The 17,714-nt window shown below is 34.7% G+C and overlaps 1 protein-coding gene across 15 annotated transcripts in view; it reads left to right on the top strand.

Moving 5' to 3' along the window:
- Positions 1-17,714, top strand: part of RYR2 (ryanodine receptor 2) — a 383,167-nt gene that overhangs the window by 339,776 nt on the left and 25,677 nt on the right. For 8 of the 15 annotated variants that reach the window (XM_064708448.1, XM_064708461.1, XM_064708450.1 and 5 more), the window contains 8 exons: positions 18-91; positions 1,882-1,899; positions 8,030-8,110; positions 9,082-9,170; positions 10,595-10,723; positions 11,378-11,482; positions 15,062-15,143; positions 16,029-17,332. In XM_064708448.1, coding sequence (XP_064564518.1) covers positions 18-91; positions 1,882-1,899; positions 8,030-8,110; positions 9,082-9,170; positions 10,595-10,723; positions 11,378-11,482; positions 15,062-15,143; positions 16,029-17,332 — 1,882 coding nt within the window. Of the gene's footprint in view, positions 1-17; positions 92-1,881; positions 1,900-3,682; positions 3,748-8,029; positions 8,111-9,081; positions 9,171-10,594; positions 10,724-11,377; positions 11,483-15,061; positions 15,144-16,028; positions 17,333-17,714 lie in introns of those variants that run through there. The other 7 variants (XM_064708460.1, XM_064708454.1, XM_064708457.1 and 4 more) reach the window with 3 other exon arrangements.

Genomic DNA, 17,714 nt, shown 5'->3' with positions numbered 1-17,714 from the left:
AATTTTTCTCACCGCAGTGTTCTTGACCTAAATGCATTTGAACGTCAGAACAAAGCAGAAGGCCTTGGCATGGTGACTGAAGAGGGATCAGGTACTATTGATTCAACAGAAATTATCCATGACCTTTTTGAAGTTTTGCAGAATCAAGCTGAATTTGAAAGGACCCAGGGGAGGCTTAAGTTAGGCATAAGGAACAGGTTCTTCACCCAGACAGTGTTTGGGCACTGGAACAGGCTCTCTGGGAAAGTGGTCACAGCCCCAGCCTGGCACAGTTCAAGCAGTGTTTGTCTGGACAATGCCCTCAGGCACATGGTGTGACTCTTGGGGTGTCCCATGTGGGGCTAGGATTTAGAATTTGAAGATACTTATGGGTCTCTTCCAATTCAGGATAGTCTGTGATTCCATGAACCTTGTAAATATATATCTAGAGGCTGAAGCTAAAACAGGTTTCCTAAAATTGATTTATGTTTAATTTACATACCTAAGCCAGTCCTTAGCAACAGTAAATCATTAGCATGTGTTGAGTTTCAAAATGATCTCAGAGGACTGTTTCTCATCATTTTGAAGAAGTGAAGACATTACATGTAAAATTGAAAACATATTCCAGTTATGAACAGCAGTGTTTGTGCATGTAAAACATTTCAGAAGTCCCCATCCAGTTTCAGCATAGAATGAAATTAAAAATTCCCACCTGATTTCTTGAACTGAAAACCACACCACTTACTTAAGCCATAAATTAAATAAAAGAGGTTGATGGAAATCTATCTGCTCTTTGGGAAAAAGTCTGGTAAAAGCTTTTTCTTTGTTTTGTTTTTTTTTTTTTTTCCTATTTGTCTTTGGGGAAATATTGCAAAATTTTCACTCTACTTTTGACTTTGAACCAATTTAGCTTTCTATCCTTGGTGTTGTTACTTCGCTTGTCAATTTCTTTCTTCTACTACTCCTTTATTGTGATTGTCTGAGTACATTAAGTTCGTTCTTTTGTGCTTTATAGAGCTACCAAAGCACATTTTCTTCCCTTATCTTCAGAATTTTTTACAGGGCATTTTTATGTTTAAATCCTACAGTGACCTAACCTTTTAACATGTTTTTATCCTAAAAGCAAGGTAAAAAAGCTTGACTGTATAATCCCTATTGCATTTGAGGGATCATAATTCATACCAGCAACACTGCATATCTCATTGTCCCTTGTGCCTGTAGGTCTTTTATGCGGCCTATTTCTTTAATATTCAACTGCTTAAATAATGATTTTTCACTATTACATTTGCCTGAATGATTTCAAGGCCAGTCAAAAATTCTGCATCTCTGAAAGTGCTCTCACAGTTTAAATTATAGATTAAATCTTTCTAGACTTATATGAGTGATAAAAAAGCAAACCCATGCGGATAAAATTTGGTTACAAGACGGTAAATTGAGTGCTGGTACAGCTATCTTACAATTTTTGGCCATTACTCTCATGTTTACTTAAGATTATTCGGCACAACCTTTTGTTCTTTTGGACAACATTTCTACTAGTACATAGCTAAACCTATTCAAAATGTTGGATTCTGAAATGGACTCTCAAGATATTGGCTCATTGGCTTATTCTTTTTACCTCTGCCTCTGTTTCTAGAAATTACTGTTTTTGCATGCAAATATAAATAAATCTTTAAATGCTGCATAATTGACTCTACTGATGTTAAGAGTATTTTTGTGCTTCCTCATTTGAGGGAATTTTTTTTCATTTTCTGTTTATTTGATATTTCTCTTTTAGTACAGAACTAATTTTGGCAAAACCAATACTAACTATATTTTGTATTTCCTAAAACAAATTCTCACCTTTTTTTCTTTTTTTCCTGTTTCTTTTTCTTTGAAATAATTGTCCTGTCCTCCCTTCCTCAGTCATCACCCATGAGCGTGGTAATTATTAAAAATAACTGCCTATTCCTTATTTTCCCTGCTCTTAGCTTTGTGTCAGTATTGTACAGCTCCTGAATATCACTAGATTTTTCCCTGTAATACTGCTAACCTAGAGTGATTTTTCTGTTAATATTACAATTTTTCATCCTAAAATTCTTGGTTTACACATCCAGACTTCCCATTTTGGTCTTCCTCTCTTTCTCAGGATTTGCACAGTGACTGACACAGTAGATGTAAGAGCAACAAGCTTTTTTATACTTTTCTTTCCTGTTCTTTTTTTATTTGTTTTCATTTTAGTGAGCCCAATATTTGCAATGGATGAATGTTAAAAGGAAAAAATAGTAATATATACATACACGAAGCCTTGTGCTTTAGCCTTCCTGTAGCATTTTTGTTGTGTATTGAATGTGGCTTTATTGCTGCACTGGTTTGTGCAAGCACAGGAAATCAGTGGTGGATCCAGTGAGGATTTGAGGGTGGATAGTGAGGAGAGAGGACTTGCCACTGGCTAGGTTTATCTAATGCAGTCAGGAGTTGATATAAGAAAGAGGTGGTGCACTGCTCATTTAGAGGAAATCAATGCTGTTTACAGGTTTACTCTTCCTTATTCTGAAAGCTACTTGGTGTGTTATGGTTGCTATACCTCAAAATTTCCTTACTTCAGGTAAAGGAAGAGCTTTGTAGGAGCAGTTGCCATGAGATGTTCACCATGTGAAAAGAGAATTTAAAATACAAAATGAGTATACCAGTCAGCAGAAACAAAGAACTCCAACACAGCAGATGTCTTTTCATTAGCCAAATGTTGGGGAGGAGGATGATCTGGTGTTTTATTTGTTTTCTTAGTGGAAATTTTCTATTTGGCAACTTAACAAAATTCTATGCAGTGATAAGGATAATATTTTTCATTTGTTTTCTTTGTTAGTGAGCAGTAGCAGTGTCAAAATACTGTAATCACTGCATCAAAGATTACTTGGCACAAAGGGATAATATTTGCAAATACCATCTTTTCCTACATATTAATATCCAGCAACTGAAAATTCAAGGCCAAAGAAAACCAAATCCAACCAAAAAATACTATATTTTTCCCTTTCAAAGTTACATGATTGTTGATAATATGTTACCTTGAAATAGCAATATTTTTTTTTTAATATTATGAAGCATGCCTTTTTCAGTTAATTGAAAAGTAGTTTACATAAGAGCTGTAGAAGTACTGGTCTTAATACCTGATAGCATTAAGAAAGCCAAGCCAGTGTTTCTGTGAGGGGACTCCTGTAGTGAACAGTTTCAAAGTAGATTTTATAGGATATCTGAGCTTTTATGTCTGCCATCCTGTGAATTACCATCTGTAAATACTACAAAGGAAGTACCAAAGATGAGAAAGATTTTCGCACTGGTTTTTATTAGTTTTGGGTTTTTTGAGAATGATGCTTAGTCTATGAATATTTAATTAATCCTCAATTATAAACAATTTTATTGACTCCCAAGGAAATTATGGGATGTAAAATGTGCATTTTAGCCTGTTTTTCATTTCATCTGAATTGGCTGCAAAAGCACATTCATGAGTAATTTTCATTGATTTTGCAACCTACAGCCCCAAATTATTATTCCCAAAGTAAAGCTGTTGAAACTTATGGGAATAAAGACAACCTTTCCTCATGTGCAGTTCTTGTTTCTGGTCCCATGCCAACATTAGCAATAGATAGAAAGCCCTTTATTGAGTCAACATGGATGTGAAATTTATTGCTCTATTCCAATTGTTTCTTTGTGCTGTCCACATCGTAAGTGCCTTGTCCTGATATTCCTCTGACTGGTACTACCTTCCCTTTCCAAACCCTGGAACCCCCACTGGTAACAACATTGATGGTTCTTTAGCAAATGTGTTTCTTACTTGTTTTTGTGGTGTACTCAATGTTGTTTCTTCTGTATGTATTTTGTTTTGATTGTTCTGTTTCCTTTTCCAAAAAGGGGGGTTCAAAATCAAAGACATGTAGAAATACTTACTATTTTGCAATGTTTTTTCATTTAACACTCATACTCCTTGCCATTCCACTGTGAGTCACAAAAATCTTGAAAGTGCAATGTTTTTCTCTTTTGGAGAGCATTATTTTACTTCTATGAAGTACAAAACTTGAGATGTTTGTTAAGGTTACACTTAGATTATTTTACTTATTTTCCCCCTTTTTCAGGAAAGCTCTTTTTTTATGTTCAATTTTTAAATTTTTCATCATGTCTTTCCTTTATTTCTCTGAAAGTTCACAGAAGTCTTATTTTAATAAAATACAATTTTAGAATGAGATAGTATCCCTTCTAAAGGACTAAGGACTTTTATCAATCTGAGAGGTACACATGATATAATAACTAGCTGTACTGCGCGTTTTCTCATCAAGGCTATTTTCAGCCATTAATAATGTGGAACTAATAAACATGCTTTTGACCTTCACCAACCTAGTTACACTTAAAGTAGATGTTTAAATTCTATGTAGTCCACTGTAGCCTGTATTGGAGAGGTGTTTTCCACCTTGATAAAACTGTATTTGAATCAGTGTTTGCATTTAAAATGGGAAATAAATAACTTCAGAGAATTTCACTCACTGAGGAAACAAGTGTATTTCTTACTTGAATTAGATTGTTGAGATGTCAAAGGCGTGCAGCATTCCCAAACCAACCCAGTACTGTCTGGATCTTGTGATAAGAATAAATTCACTTGCTTTATTATGGGGCAGATTTGATCTTAACAGGCATTATAAAAAAGTCCTGTTCACATTTGAAAGCTGTAAGTATTTTTATATTTCTGTAATATGTACTATCGAACCTGTGTTTCTGAGTAGCGATAGAAGCCAGATCTTTTCCTCTGGGGATTTAAAAAATAAAATGAAGAAAGAGGTAGAGAATCATTGAACTTTGACACATGCACTTTCAATGAAAAAAACCCCATGTATTTTATTTTTCATTGACTTTTATTTTTGTTTCCTATACATGATGCCTCTGTTCCTTTATGTCACAAACACAAACTGCCAATTTTGCAAAAGCTGCAGGCTTAAAGCCTTTGTGTGTACAGCCATACCATTTACCTACAGCATGAGCAATGGCAGCATTTTAACATCTGAGCAAATAATTGCCAGAATATATCCAATATCAAACACAAATTAAAAATTGAAGAATGTTTTTTCATAACAACCTAAATAATTCTATATGTAGTGTGTATGTTTCTAAGTACATTCTTTGCAAATCTTTGTGTGAACTGGCATGAATTTGTGTGCACAGCAGCAAAGGTTGCCCTCCTGAATTTTATAGAAAGAATGGATCTCTGTTTCAGTTCTGTAGTTGCCACTGAGGTACCACTTGTAGTCAGCAAGTACAATCTGAAAATGAAAATTCCTGACCATACCAACACTGGTTCTTGTCTGATTTTGATCAGATGTAAAGATTGTAAAAATGAAAATGTAAACCTTAGTGTGGCCAGGTGGTTTGAGATGGGCTTTTTTTGCTTCATTTTAAAATATGCAAAAATGTTTTTAAAGTAACGGGCCTTTCAGCTTTTGTGCAATGATGCACCCAACACCTTCTGGTTGTTAAGAATTTTGCTGTAAATTGTGTTCGAGTTGTGATTCATTTACAGTGAAGCTAATTATAAGACCCTTCCAGGCCCTTCCAATAATAAGAATGGAATTTATTTAATAAAAATTCCTGAAGTCCAGTAATTGTACTAAAATGCAGGATCTGTATAACAGTTTAACTTGAGACTTGTTTTTCTTCTTATTCTGGAATATCTTGCTCCCTAAGAGAGCAAGAAACATAGTGGTCAAAAATACTAAGCTGTAACTTATTCTGTAGTCTTATTTGTACAAATGGCTTTGATTCAGTGGTGTCTTAATACACAAGAAATAGATGATTGGGCCTTTCATGGCCTTGATTTTTCCAAGCAAGTTTCCCAATGAGTTATTTTATAAAGTCATTGCCATCTCAGCAGTCAAGCTACAAGCATTATGTGTGTTAGAGGCTTCACCAAATATTTGGCTTTCTGTAATTCTTATTTTTTGCACCTAATTCAACAAAGCATCTGACCCCACACATAACTTTAGTTTGACAGGAGTTCAGTTAAATTGAAAAGAAGAAAGTAACTAACCCTGAGAAATCTTCTCTACTGTGGCATTTGGCCAGCAGCATATGAAACTCTCTTGCAGAACTGAACCTGCAGCTAACATTGAATAATATTCTTCTAGGAGCCCAGCCCCCTCCTGCTTTTTGCCTTCTTGGGCCTATATTGCATGTATATGTTCATCAGCACTGACAGAAATAGTAATTTATTTTCCATTGTTTAATTAGCTGAAAGGGTTTTCAGTCTCCTGTGACTGAAAAACTGTGTGTCTGGTAGTTATATTTTCAGTGGAGAAAATTGTCATAGAATGTCATTCAAAGTATTTGACTCATTCTTGGAGAATCAATTGGGTATTTTTCGTGACTGCCCTGAGTACATGTCTAGAGTTAGGAAGAAAAGCATCTTATCTTTCCCTATGGTACAAGAAATTATGTTGACATATGCCTTAGGGATATATACCCTAAATACCAAAAATTTGTCATGAGAGCAAGAGAAGAGTGTGAAATTTTGTACTATAAAATATTCACATCAATTTTCAAAATTCTTTTGATTTCTATTCCTAGTGTACTGAAGATTCTCACTTTAAAATTCACAGTCTGTAGACTGATAAATCCATTAGCTTGAAATTATAATTGCTCATGACTTTATGTAAAGTTAAACTTCTGATCATGTCTATTTTTACTCCAAATTGCACTAAATGCTGTTTACATTTCAGCTAGCACGAAGAAAATAAACTTGATCATAGCCAAATCTAGCCCAAACAGTGATGATCTAATTATAATAACATAGTAATCTGTAAATGTGGATATTGTAATTAGAATTATCTACAAGTAGAACAGCATGGAAGTAATTGTTAATTTAACTAAGGTATCTTTTTTTTTTTTTTAATTTGAATGCCTTTACTCACTTTTCTGGTCCCCTATTCACACACTAAGAGTCCTCTCTTTGTGGAGCCTAAATTACATCCCCTCAAAGAAAAATTCTTTCAAACTGTTTTGCAGTTTGCTTACATTTTTATGTCCCTCTTTTTTTTCTTGTTTACAAATAGTGCTTGTTACATATTAAAATTATGTGTATTGTTAAATAGTAGAAGTTTTCGTGACTTCCACCTTTGCATACATAGTCAAAATACTTCCCCAATGTTCTATATGAGAATTTTCTGACTTTTGATAGATGGCCCGTGTTGCTTTAACACCTATAGTATTGTCCTTGAGTGTCATTTTATAAGCTGTTCTATGTTTTCCTCAGTTGTGATTGTTCTCCTGGGTGAATGGCTATTTCTCCTCTTCACATGTCCCTGTACAAAGTTAACTGTATGTATTGATATACTTGAAATAATGATGTGTTAATTGAGGGCTTTTTAGTATACTGTTTCCTGTGGGGGAGAAAAATAGGCTTGAAGCTTTATTCATTTGGATATTTGTTTACCAAGAAATTAACTGAAGGGCCTAATTCAGTAAAGCATTTTGGCACTTAGTCTTAATTCATTATATATATATTGCTTTGTTTTGTCAAAGGAGCAGCAGACAGATAATGAATCCTCAGATATTTCAGTCCAAATGGTTCTTGAGAGTGCATATAGCTGTAAATTTCATGGGTTATTTTAGAATATTTTAAAATCAAATAGTTTATTTGAGGACTTATTTTCATAACTGATTAATTCTCATTCTGTATTTTAAGTACCTTTTTTTGTGATGAATGGGAACCAAATTGATCCAACCCTAACCTTTGTATGTGACACAGCCTCCATGCTCAGTGAAGTCAAACAAGAATGTAAATTAGGGATTATTTGTAAAATGTTGCCAAGCTCATGCTGCCATATTTATAAATCAAAAGTTAAGTTTTGTAATTGATTTTTTTATAACCAAATAACTATCTGCCAAGCATAAGTCATAGATGCTTCAGATAGATTGGTGGTTATAAATTTTCTCTCTCCTTCTCTCTTAATACTAATTATGGAGATTTTCTTCAGGGCTGTGAGGTGTTACTTGGCAGACTGTGATAATCTGCTTCCATCTGGCCTTTCTACAGGAGAAAAGGTGATGCAGGATGATGAGTTCACCTGTGACCTCTTCCGCTTCCTCCAGTTGCTTTGTGAAGGACACAATTCAGGTTTGTGGGCAGGCGAGATCAAGGTGACAGTAACTGATGATAAAAGCTCTTAATTGATGGAGGTTTGACAGCCTTCATAAAATATTATGAAAGGTGGAATAGCTGCTAGACTGTACATGAAGGGAAAATCTTTAAGTGGAATTAAGTTGCCAGTGTTTTTTAACAGCCCTAATTTTATAGACAAGATAATTGTTTCCAAAACAATGAGTTTTGGATCTTGACCTACTAGGAAAGTTAAATTTACATAGGAAAATGTACATAGGAAATGTACTTCTAGACATGGAAGATTTAGAGGAAAGTGTAAGAGGAAGTTGTATTGATTGTCCTTTGGCATGTGTCTGCTTTCGGGTGCACACTGTTTCCCACTAATGTCAATTTGAATTGTATGTGAAGTTACAAGGCACACAATACCTTTCTTGAAGAAATGACATATCTTTTAAATATAAAAGAACACATTAAAAGTGCATAATTAAATTATTTTTTATAATTAAGTATATTCCTATGTGTTCTCTCTGTCATTCTTCAGGAATGAAAAGAGAAAAAAGGGATATTTTTCCTTTTTAGGCATTAGACATATTTCTGACTTAATTATCAGGATTTGTATAATTATTTGATTTAATTTTACTTAACAAAATATATTCTAAGTATAATTGCATTGATATTGATGTAGTTCCAGTCATAAATAGATTATAGTAAGGCCAAGTTACAGGTGAAATATATAGACAAGGTTCTGGCTTTAGAAGTTCTCTGGTATGTGATCTCAGCAATACGATGTCAAAACTCTTCCAATGATTTATTGACAAAAACAAACAAACAAACCAACTTAAAAAAAAAAAAACCAAAGAAAGAGAAGAAAATCCTATCCATGTCTTTAAGCTAAACTTTTCTAGACCATCGTAAACCAGAATTAATTTTCAGAAGTGTTTCAAAACTTAAATAAATTTAAATTAAACTTCTATTTGAACTTTTAGATTTTCAGAATTACCTGAGAACTCAAACTGGTAACAACACAACTGTTAATATTATCATTTCTACTGTGGATTACTTATTGAGAGTTCAGGTAAGTAATTTATGTATGAGTACATAGATGAAAATATTACTTACTTCTATACAAGTTTCATTAGAGGAACACATTTATTTGTCATCATGCTTATTCTGTTCCCTGTAGCGCAAGCTGATGAGAAAGGCTGAAATTCTGTAGTGATTGTAGTTTTTTAAGAATTGCTACTTTGTTCAGGGAGAGTGAAAGACAGCATGTGTGTGAAAGACTGGTTCCTGGCTTTATCCGTAGGAATGCGATGGAGGCTGTTTGCCAAGGAGAGCAGCAGAAGATGGGGCCATGCTCAGTGGGTCCCTGAGCACAGGTGTTGACTGAAATTGCCCCGTGAATGAGAAGTTTTTTGTATTGCTCAAGTTCCGTTTCAGCCAGCTGCTTTTTCATCCATATTCTGATTTAGGCTGAGCACTGGCCGCTCTGTAAATGAGTGCGCATGTGCTGGAGTGGAGTGAAGCATAAGAATAGCACATTTTCTAAGAAGGAGAAAAAAAGGCAAAAGGAAAAAAAAACTGCAGAAGGCAGTGTGTTAAAAACCCTTTCAGTAATCTATTTTTAACTATGTCTCAAATCCTTTTAAAATGAGAACATTTAGTTGTCACAAGATTGTAGAAATTAATGAAAAAAATCTACTTTGTATCCAGATTGCAGCATGTGAATGTGAAAACATTTTGTTATTCATGTTCATAATTTTTACCTATATTTGTCTTCCTTCAGAAAATCACTGCACATGATAATATATTATGGCTTGGGATTTTTTTAAGTATTTATCTAGTTAAGTTCCCTTTAGCCATTCATTTATTTGCTCTGAGAATTCCAGACTTTGAAAATTCTTTTTCTTTACTTTTGTTTACAGTGCTGCTGTTATCAACATTGCTTTCTATCTTTTTGCGCTCTGTAGAGGTTGTGAAGACAATACAATGATTTTCATTCCATTGCTTACTTTGTTGAAAATTTAATAAGCTTGCCTTTGGGGAAGATGGAGAGAGGAATCATGCACACAAAGCAACATTTGCTCCCACTATTCACTAGGTGTCAAGCAAGCAGTATAAAGAGACATTGTTTAATGAACAGCATGCAGCATGGCAGTACTACTGAGCACTCCCTTTCAGAATGCAGGTTGTTGTATTTCTAGGATCAGATACCAAGTCATCTAATTTTAATTTATTTTATTTTGAGGTTTGCTGTGGGGTATTTAAGTTATTTCTTTCCCTGTATTTGTTTTCCTCTTGATTCCCTTGAGATGAAACTACAATCCTTGAAGTAGTACTTGGGAGTCGCTGGGTGGTTCGTTTAAAGCCTTTATAAACTAAATAAATTCTAGAACTAGAACTGTCTAACACTGTTTTTTCTTATATTGATGAATATCCAGTTGGAGCCAGTTTGGCCACAGAATCTCTTTATGCATCTCACAACTGTTTTTTCTTTAGGAGTCCATCAGTGATTTCTATTGGTATTATTCTGGGAAGGATGTTATTGATGAACAAGGACAAAGAAATTTTTCCAAAGCCATCCAGGTTGCAAAACAAGTTTTCAATACTCTCACAGAGTATATCCAGGTAAATTAATTTCTTCAGAATGTTATGAACTTGAAAGGAAATTCCTCATACATTTAGCATGAAGATATAAAGTAGCTAGGTATGACATAGAAATATAATATAGATGCATTTATTCTTCAACATTATTTTAGTGCATTTTTTTATATATGAAGCTAAAGAATGAAATATATGTCTATAACTGTCACTACTCTTTAGAATTTTCTTTAAGTATTTTTTAGTGCTGTGCTCTACAATATGCTGGGGGGAAAATCAGGAAACTGATTCTCTAATCCCTTATGTGAATTTTGCTTTAACCTTCTCTAAGGTTTTTCCTAATTTACAGAACTACATAAAGAAGAAACAGCTTGAAGATTTGTATCCCTTCAGCACTTACTATTTGAAGTTGCAAACAGATAGACACTTTGGGGGTCTGAATTAGTATATTGAGACTTGGCTAAAAAAGGCCAAGTTATTAGGAGTAATTATTAGGTTATTTTCTTACCGTCAGTGGTGTTATTAAATACATAATTCTAGATATGTTTAATATTTCATAGAAGTTTCTAAAGGACACCCCTAAACTATGCACTTATGTGTATTTCTTCCTCTTTTTGTTGAATTTCTTGCAAACAAACTTTGGTTTTCTTTTTTCTTTTTTTTGTGTTGCCTGAACAATAGGGGCCATGTACTGGTAATCAGCAAAGTCTGGCACACAGCAGGCTGTGGGATGCTGTAGTTGGTTTCCTTCATGTGTTTGCCCACATGCAGATGAAGCTCTCTCAGGTATCTTTTTAGTTTACTTTTTCCTTCATAAGTCACTAGCATTTTTGTAAAAGAGAAACAAACGTTAATAAAAACAGTTGTTAGAAAAAAATAAAAGCCAGAGATGATAGAATACAATAAAATTGAGGGAGAAAATTTTAAAACTAGAATGGGTGTGAATAGCAGACCTGTAATGGGATCACTGGCCACAGATGCAAAGCTGATTAGATCAAACTGCAAACAAAGTATATCACTGATATTCAAAAAGAACTCTCAGTTCTGGTCTTCTATACCAAAATTCTCTCACGGTGTTTTCTGCAGTTTCATTTTATGCAGGACCCATCATGTTCATTGATAGCTCCTGCGCTGAACCCTGATTCATCATTATTAAACCCTAGTTCAACACATGTCTGTAAACCTTTTTCGTATAAACCTTTTTCACTCTTAGTAGAGAGTAGTCAGACCTTATAATGAGTGAATTTCTTTTGGATGTGAGTACTCATTTCATAAGCTGTAGAAAGAGTGAAGGGGACTGGAAGAGACACTTATTTAGAGTGTGAAAATGAGGTGCAAGGAGTCCTATCCTTAAGGAGTGCAATTTTCAACTTCTTAAATTTTAAAAGAATTACTCATTTTAATTGAATGTGCTGATTCTGATTTTTTGCATAATTTAATATGTTTAGAGAAAAATATCATAAGCTTGTACAAGTGTTATTTAGAAATACAGCTCTGAAGTCTCTGAGATTTTGCATTTCATTATTTGTCTCCAGAGGTGTCCATGTAAGTATTCTTTGCATAAATTGAAGTAGTCTTGATCAAATTATTTTTCTCCCTGCCCTTGGAACTTAATGGAGGAAAGTAGCTGCTTGCTGACACTTGTGTACTTTGAGCTACAGGTACACTTCTCATTCTTTATGGCTACATAGAAATCTTCTTCCCACAAATGGCATCACAGTCAAACATGATTTTCAAGATACATGCATTGAATTTCTCCTGAAGTGCATTTAAAAGTGCCTGTAGATACTGTTTTGGTTTTGAAACATCTTTGTTATTTAAAGAATTTTGAAATAGTCAGTGTTTGGGTAGGCCACGGTGAAGGCTATTGTGCTTCTTCCTCTTCCACTAAAGCAAACTGGAAAAAGGTATTTAAGTAGTTACTGACAATAAGGCAGACACATGGTAGCTATGTGTTGCTTATGAAATAAGATGTGGCTATTGGCAAGATTTACTTTTACAGTAATGACAAGTTTATAGTCTCAGCTGTGCCCAGAATGGCTTCACAGCATCTTTGATTACAGAATCTAGAAAATAACGATACTCATCCCGCCTTTTCAAAGATAGCCCAGCAGCTGTGCACAACAGGTGTGTGCACTTACTCCTGGTGTTCTCTGGGATGACAGAAACACTCCAAGTGTATAATTCCAAATGCATCACTATAAATAATGATGGTTTCTTTCTCTTGCTTGGAGTTCAAGCTTTTGGCTTTTGGAAGCTCTTTATAGGGTCTAGCAGGAAATACGAGAATAGTTATGGGCTCTTTTGTTCATTTATATTTATTACAAGAATATTTCAATGTGTTTTTCAGATTATGTTGAAATACCAGTTTTCAAAAGTGTTGAGTGTGGCTAAGTGGAGTTATAAGGAGTTGCTGTATGGCTTTGGTCTGTAAGAGGGACCTGCCTAGGCTGAATACTTGGGGTTTTTTTCAATCATGAATTTCCAGAGCACTTTCGGAGAATATTTGAAGCAAGATTTTAACAGGAGCAAAATTAAATCACTCTTTTGTTTGGGTTTTGCAGTTTGTTTTTTGTTTTTCTTTTTTTTTTTTTTTTTTTGCATTTGAATTCTCTATCTTGTACCAGGAAGGAACAATGTGGTAATAGTACTACTTCTTAAGAATCTAAGGTAGATAAAGAAAGTACAGTTTTCAATCCAAATGAACAAAGATAATCAGAGTTGTAAATAACTTTTGTAGTTAAAAGTTCTGTAATGAAAACTTGCAGGGCAAATCAATTAAAAATCTTGTTATTTCCAAATTATGCAGTTTTCAATCCAAGATCCAAATTGTCATTGTTGATGGTGGAGTGGGTGCTTTAGACAATATTTATTATAAAGTCTTTTTATTTGAGTCTGAAGAACAGAAATAAAATATTTTTTGTATTTTAAACTCCTTCACAGAAAGGGGTTTAAATGAAAGTAAACCCTTCCTTAGCTTCGGATTTTTTTAACAGTTTAAATTTAAGGAATTACAGAGGTGTGATTAAATCAATGTCCTGCGAGTTTTAATGATGATAAATTTATGAAAGATGAGTTATCTATTAAGAAAATTGAACTGACAGATCTTAACCAGAATTACTAACTACACAGTATAAAAACTAAAACCACTGGTCAAGTATAACACTAATTGTCAAAGCACACCATATGAAAGCAATTCTGGTAAAGCAGTTATATGAAAGCTAGTAGAAGAAATATTGCATAGAGTTGAATGAATCTTATCAGACTCCATTTTTTTGTGTACTTCTTCCTCTTTCTCTCAATCCTTGTAAAGTAACTGTGGAGAGGTGTCCCAGATCCAAGGGAGAAATGCCATATACATCAAGTTTGTGGAAGAATCTAACTATGAAAGTGTCATGGATTTTTTATAGCAGAAAGAAGGCTGGCAGTCATAGGCCTCTAGGTCAGTTCAGCAGCTTATCTGTCAAGTCTGACTTCAAAGGGACAGGTGTGTGTTTAAAGATGGTAAGCCAGACCAGCCTTTTAGCATACTGAACACTAAGAAGCAGCACTATGGTAGCTCACCACAGATGGCTTGCACTGCTTTATCTCCTGACTGGGTTCCAGGGCAAGCAGATAAGCTTTATCAGGGCAAAGCATCCTGTCTCAGCCATAAAGTACCTTGAGTTTGTTGTACCACTCACTGAAGTCAAGCATTGCTCAAGTATTTGTTATCAATGGCATGATACAGCAGTGTATCACTGAGGAAGAAATTAAGTAGTTGAATAATTCTATCCAGACAGACTCCAGGCAAGTGATATAGTGAACTCATTAAACCCAATGAGATAAGAAGTGGCTAAAAATCAATTTAATGCATGTCTAAGGATATACTAATGGAATGTTATCAATAAATATTTTAACATTTTATTTCAACTTTCCTTTTTCCCTCCAAAAAGTTCAGTGACCTATAATGAAATTGCTCATTTTGAATCATGTTATACTTTGAGCTCTATGTGCTACTGCTGTTGCTGTTTGTATAATTTTCCATGGCTGTAAACTTGATGACACCAAAAGTTACAATATTTTAGCTGACAGGAAACATTACAGAAGCATCACCTGTGACCTTGACATACCCAGTTATTGCTTTAAATCTTTTATCATGTTCAGTTTTGTCTTTATTAGATTACTCTTTCTAAACAGATGATGGTGTAAATGTACTGTGAGGAGTTAAGAAATTAAGTATATTTTCACTGTATTACCATTTTTGACACTTCTAGCTTCTTAATTTCTAAGTCTGCTTTTTACAGTGTGAAATATGCATGCACATAAATAAATGTCAAAGAAAGCAATAGATCATTTATATTTATATACTGTTTTGTTGTTTAGGATTCCAGTCAAATTGAACTATTGAAGGAATTAATGGATCTTCAGAAAGATATGGTTGTCATGTTGCTGTCTATGCTGGAAGGTAGAAGAATGTGCAATCTCTTTCTTAGTTGTTCTAGCAAAGTTTTTACCTTTGTAACTTTCTTAATTTGAGACACAGTGCTCTATATTTCTTTGCTTTTTTAATTTTCATGTCTCAATTGTGAGAAGGCCTCTCAGGCCTGAAAGTAAATGGGAGATTTAAGTAGGGTAGTTGACATAGGTTATGTTAATTCTGAATGCCAGAACTTTATAAAATCTGGAGCTAACAGAAGTTTTGGTTTTTTTCTTGACTTATCTTTTGGGTTAGATGGTTAAATGGCTTTTACATTTAAGTTGAAATCCGGAATTCTGGGGATGAAAGTGTTGGTCAGTCATTTTATTAGCAAGCTTAATATATTGCATTAATTTTGGTAGTGATCTTATCCATAAAGAACAGACCTTATTCATCTAGTGACTATGTTCAAGGTCCTGAAATTTTGATTCCCCAGGCTTTAGGCTCATAGAAGGTTACTAAAAAGCAAAGTAAATTCTTAGTACTGTAGGCTGTGCTCTATATGGAACCTACTGAGCTGCCCATCTAAATATTAGTGAACTAGTGACATTAGATCTGTCTGTGCTGCACTATAGGGAAATTTATTATATGCTACCCCACTTTTAGTACTGCATTAAATGTACAATCTCTCTCTACAGGCATTGTCAATTCTTCCTTTCTGTAATTGCAAATACTTAGTCACATTTTTTCCAAGTCTTAGGGTAGAGTTGATAGTAAGAGACTCCAGATTTCATAGCTAGCTTCCTCATGTGAGTGTGTTATCCAATAATTTATCATTCTTGCTCTTTGATTGCTTCACTAATCATTATAATACACTTTTCTTTGCCAAAATATTTGCTGATATTATCTCTAATATCCTGTCACTTTTTCTAGGTAATGTTGTGAATGGAACTATTGGAAAGCAGATGGTTGATATGCTTGTGGAATCATCAAACAATGTGGAGATGATTCTGAAGTTTTTTGATATGTTCCTAAAATTGAAAGATTTGACTTCCTCTGATGCATTCAAAGAATATGACCCTGATGGTAAAGGGATCATTTCAAAGAGGGATTTTCACAGGGCAATGGAAAGCCATAAGCACTACACGCAGTCTGAAACGGAGTTTCTGCTGTCATGTGCTGAAACAGATGAGAATGAGACTTTGGACTACGAGGAGTTTGTGAAACGATTCCACGAGCCTGCAAAAGACATTGGTTTCAATGTCGCTGTTCTCCTGACCAACCTGTCAGAGCACATGCCCCATGATACGCGCTTGCAGACTTTCCTGGAGCTCTCAGAGAGTGTGCTGAATTACTTTCAGCCTTTCCTCGGACGTATAGAAATCATGGGCAGTGCAAAGCGCATTGAACGAGTTTATTTTGAAATAAGTGAGTCAAGTCGGACTCAGTGGGAAAAACCTCAGGTAAAAGAGTCAAAGAGACAGTTTATATTTGATGTTGTAAACGAAGGTGGAGAGAAAGAAAAGATGGAGCTTTTTGTTAACTTCTGTGAGGATACCATCTTTGAAATGCAACTGGCTGCCCAGATCTCTGAGTCAGATCTGAACGAAAGGTCAGCTAATAAAGAGGAGAATGAGAAAGATAATCCTGAGGAAGAAGATCCTAGAATGGGTTTCTTCTCTCTTGTGACCATGAAGTCAGCTTTAGTAGCTCTCAAGTATAATTTAATGACTGTTATGAAAATGCTCAGCATGAAGAGTCTAAAGAAACAAATGAAAAAAGTGAAGAAAATGACCATGAAGGACATGGTCATGGCTTTATTTTCTTCCTACTGGAGCATTTTGGTGGGCTTACTACATTTTGCTTGTAGTGTTGTCCGGGGCTTTTTTCGCATCATATGCAGTTTGCTGCTTGGAGGAAGCCTGGTAGAAGGAGCCAAGAAAATCAAGGTGGCTGAACTGTTGGCTAATATGCCAGATCCCACTCAGGATGAAGTGCGTGGGGAAGAAGAAGAAGGGGAGAGGAAACCAACGGAAGCTGCATTGCCTGCAGAAGACTTGACGGATCTGCAGACTCTAACAGAAGAGAGTGATCTACTCTCAGATATATTTGGTTTGGATTTGAAACGAGAAGGTGGACAGTATAAATTGATCCCTCACAATCCAAATGCTGGTTTGAGTGATTTACTGAGCACTCCCTCCTTAGCCCCGATGCCCGAGGTACAGGAAAAAATCCAGGTAATTGCATCTTCTATTTTTGATATCTATTTCTCTCTTTCATATATTAAATATGGTCTTGAAATAAAACTTGCATCATTGTTTTTCTGGGTTTTCTGACTTTTTTTTAAAGAATCATGTATAATTATTGATGTTTACTCTTTCTGATGTCACAAACTTGAATTTCCACAGCCTTCTCTAAGGACATAATATTTTCGACTGCTTTTAATTCAGTGCTAAATTGCCTCTCTTCATTAATGTAAATCAATCATATTTTTTCAAGTTTTCCATTGTTTAACAAAAAAAGCCCCAAAACCCCTAACATTCTGCATTTTGGGTATTCTTTTAACTAACTCTGTACTGTATAATAATATTTACACCCAGTTTTATATCCTGGTTTTCT

This window comes from Zonotrichia leucophrys, chromosome 3 (assembly GCF_028769735.1).
Source record: "Zonotrichia leucophrys gambelii isolate GWCS_2022_RI chromosome 3, RI_Zleu_2.0, whole genome shotgun sequence".
In the NCBI taxonomy this organism is placed as follows: domain Eukaryota; kingdom Metazoa; phylum Chordata; class Aves; order Passeriformes; family Passerellidae; genus Zonotrichia; species Zonotrichia leucophrys.
Note: the sequence above shows the minus strand (reverse complement) of the source record. Positions and strands in the feature narration are given on the sequence as shown.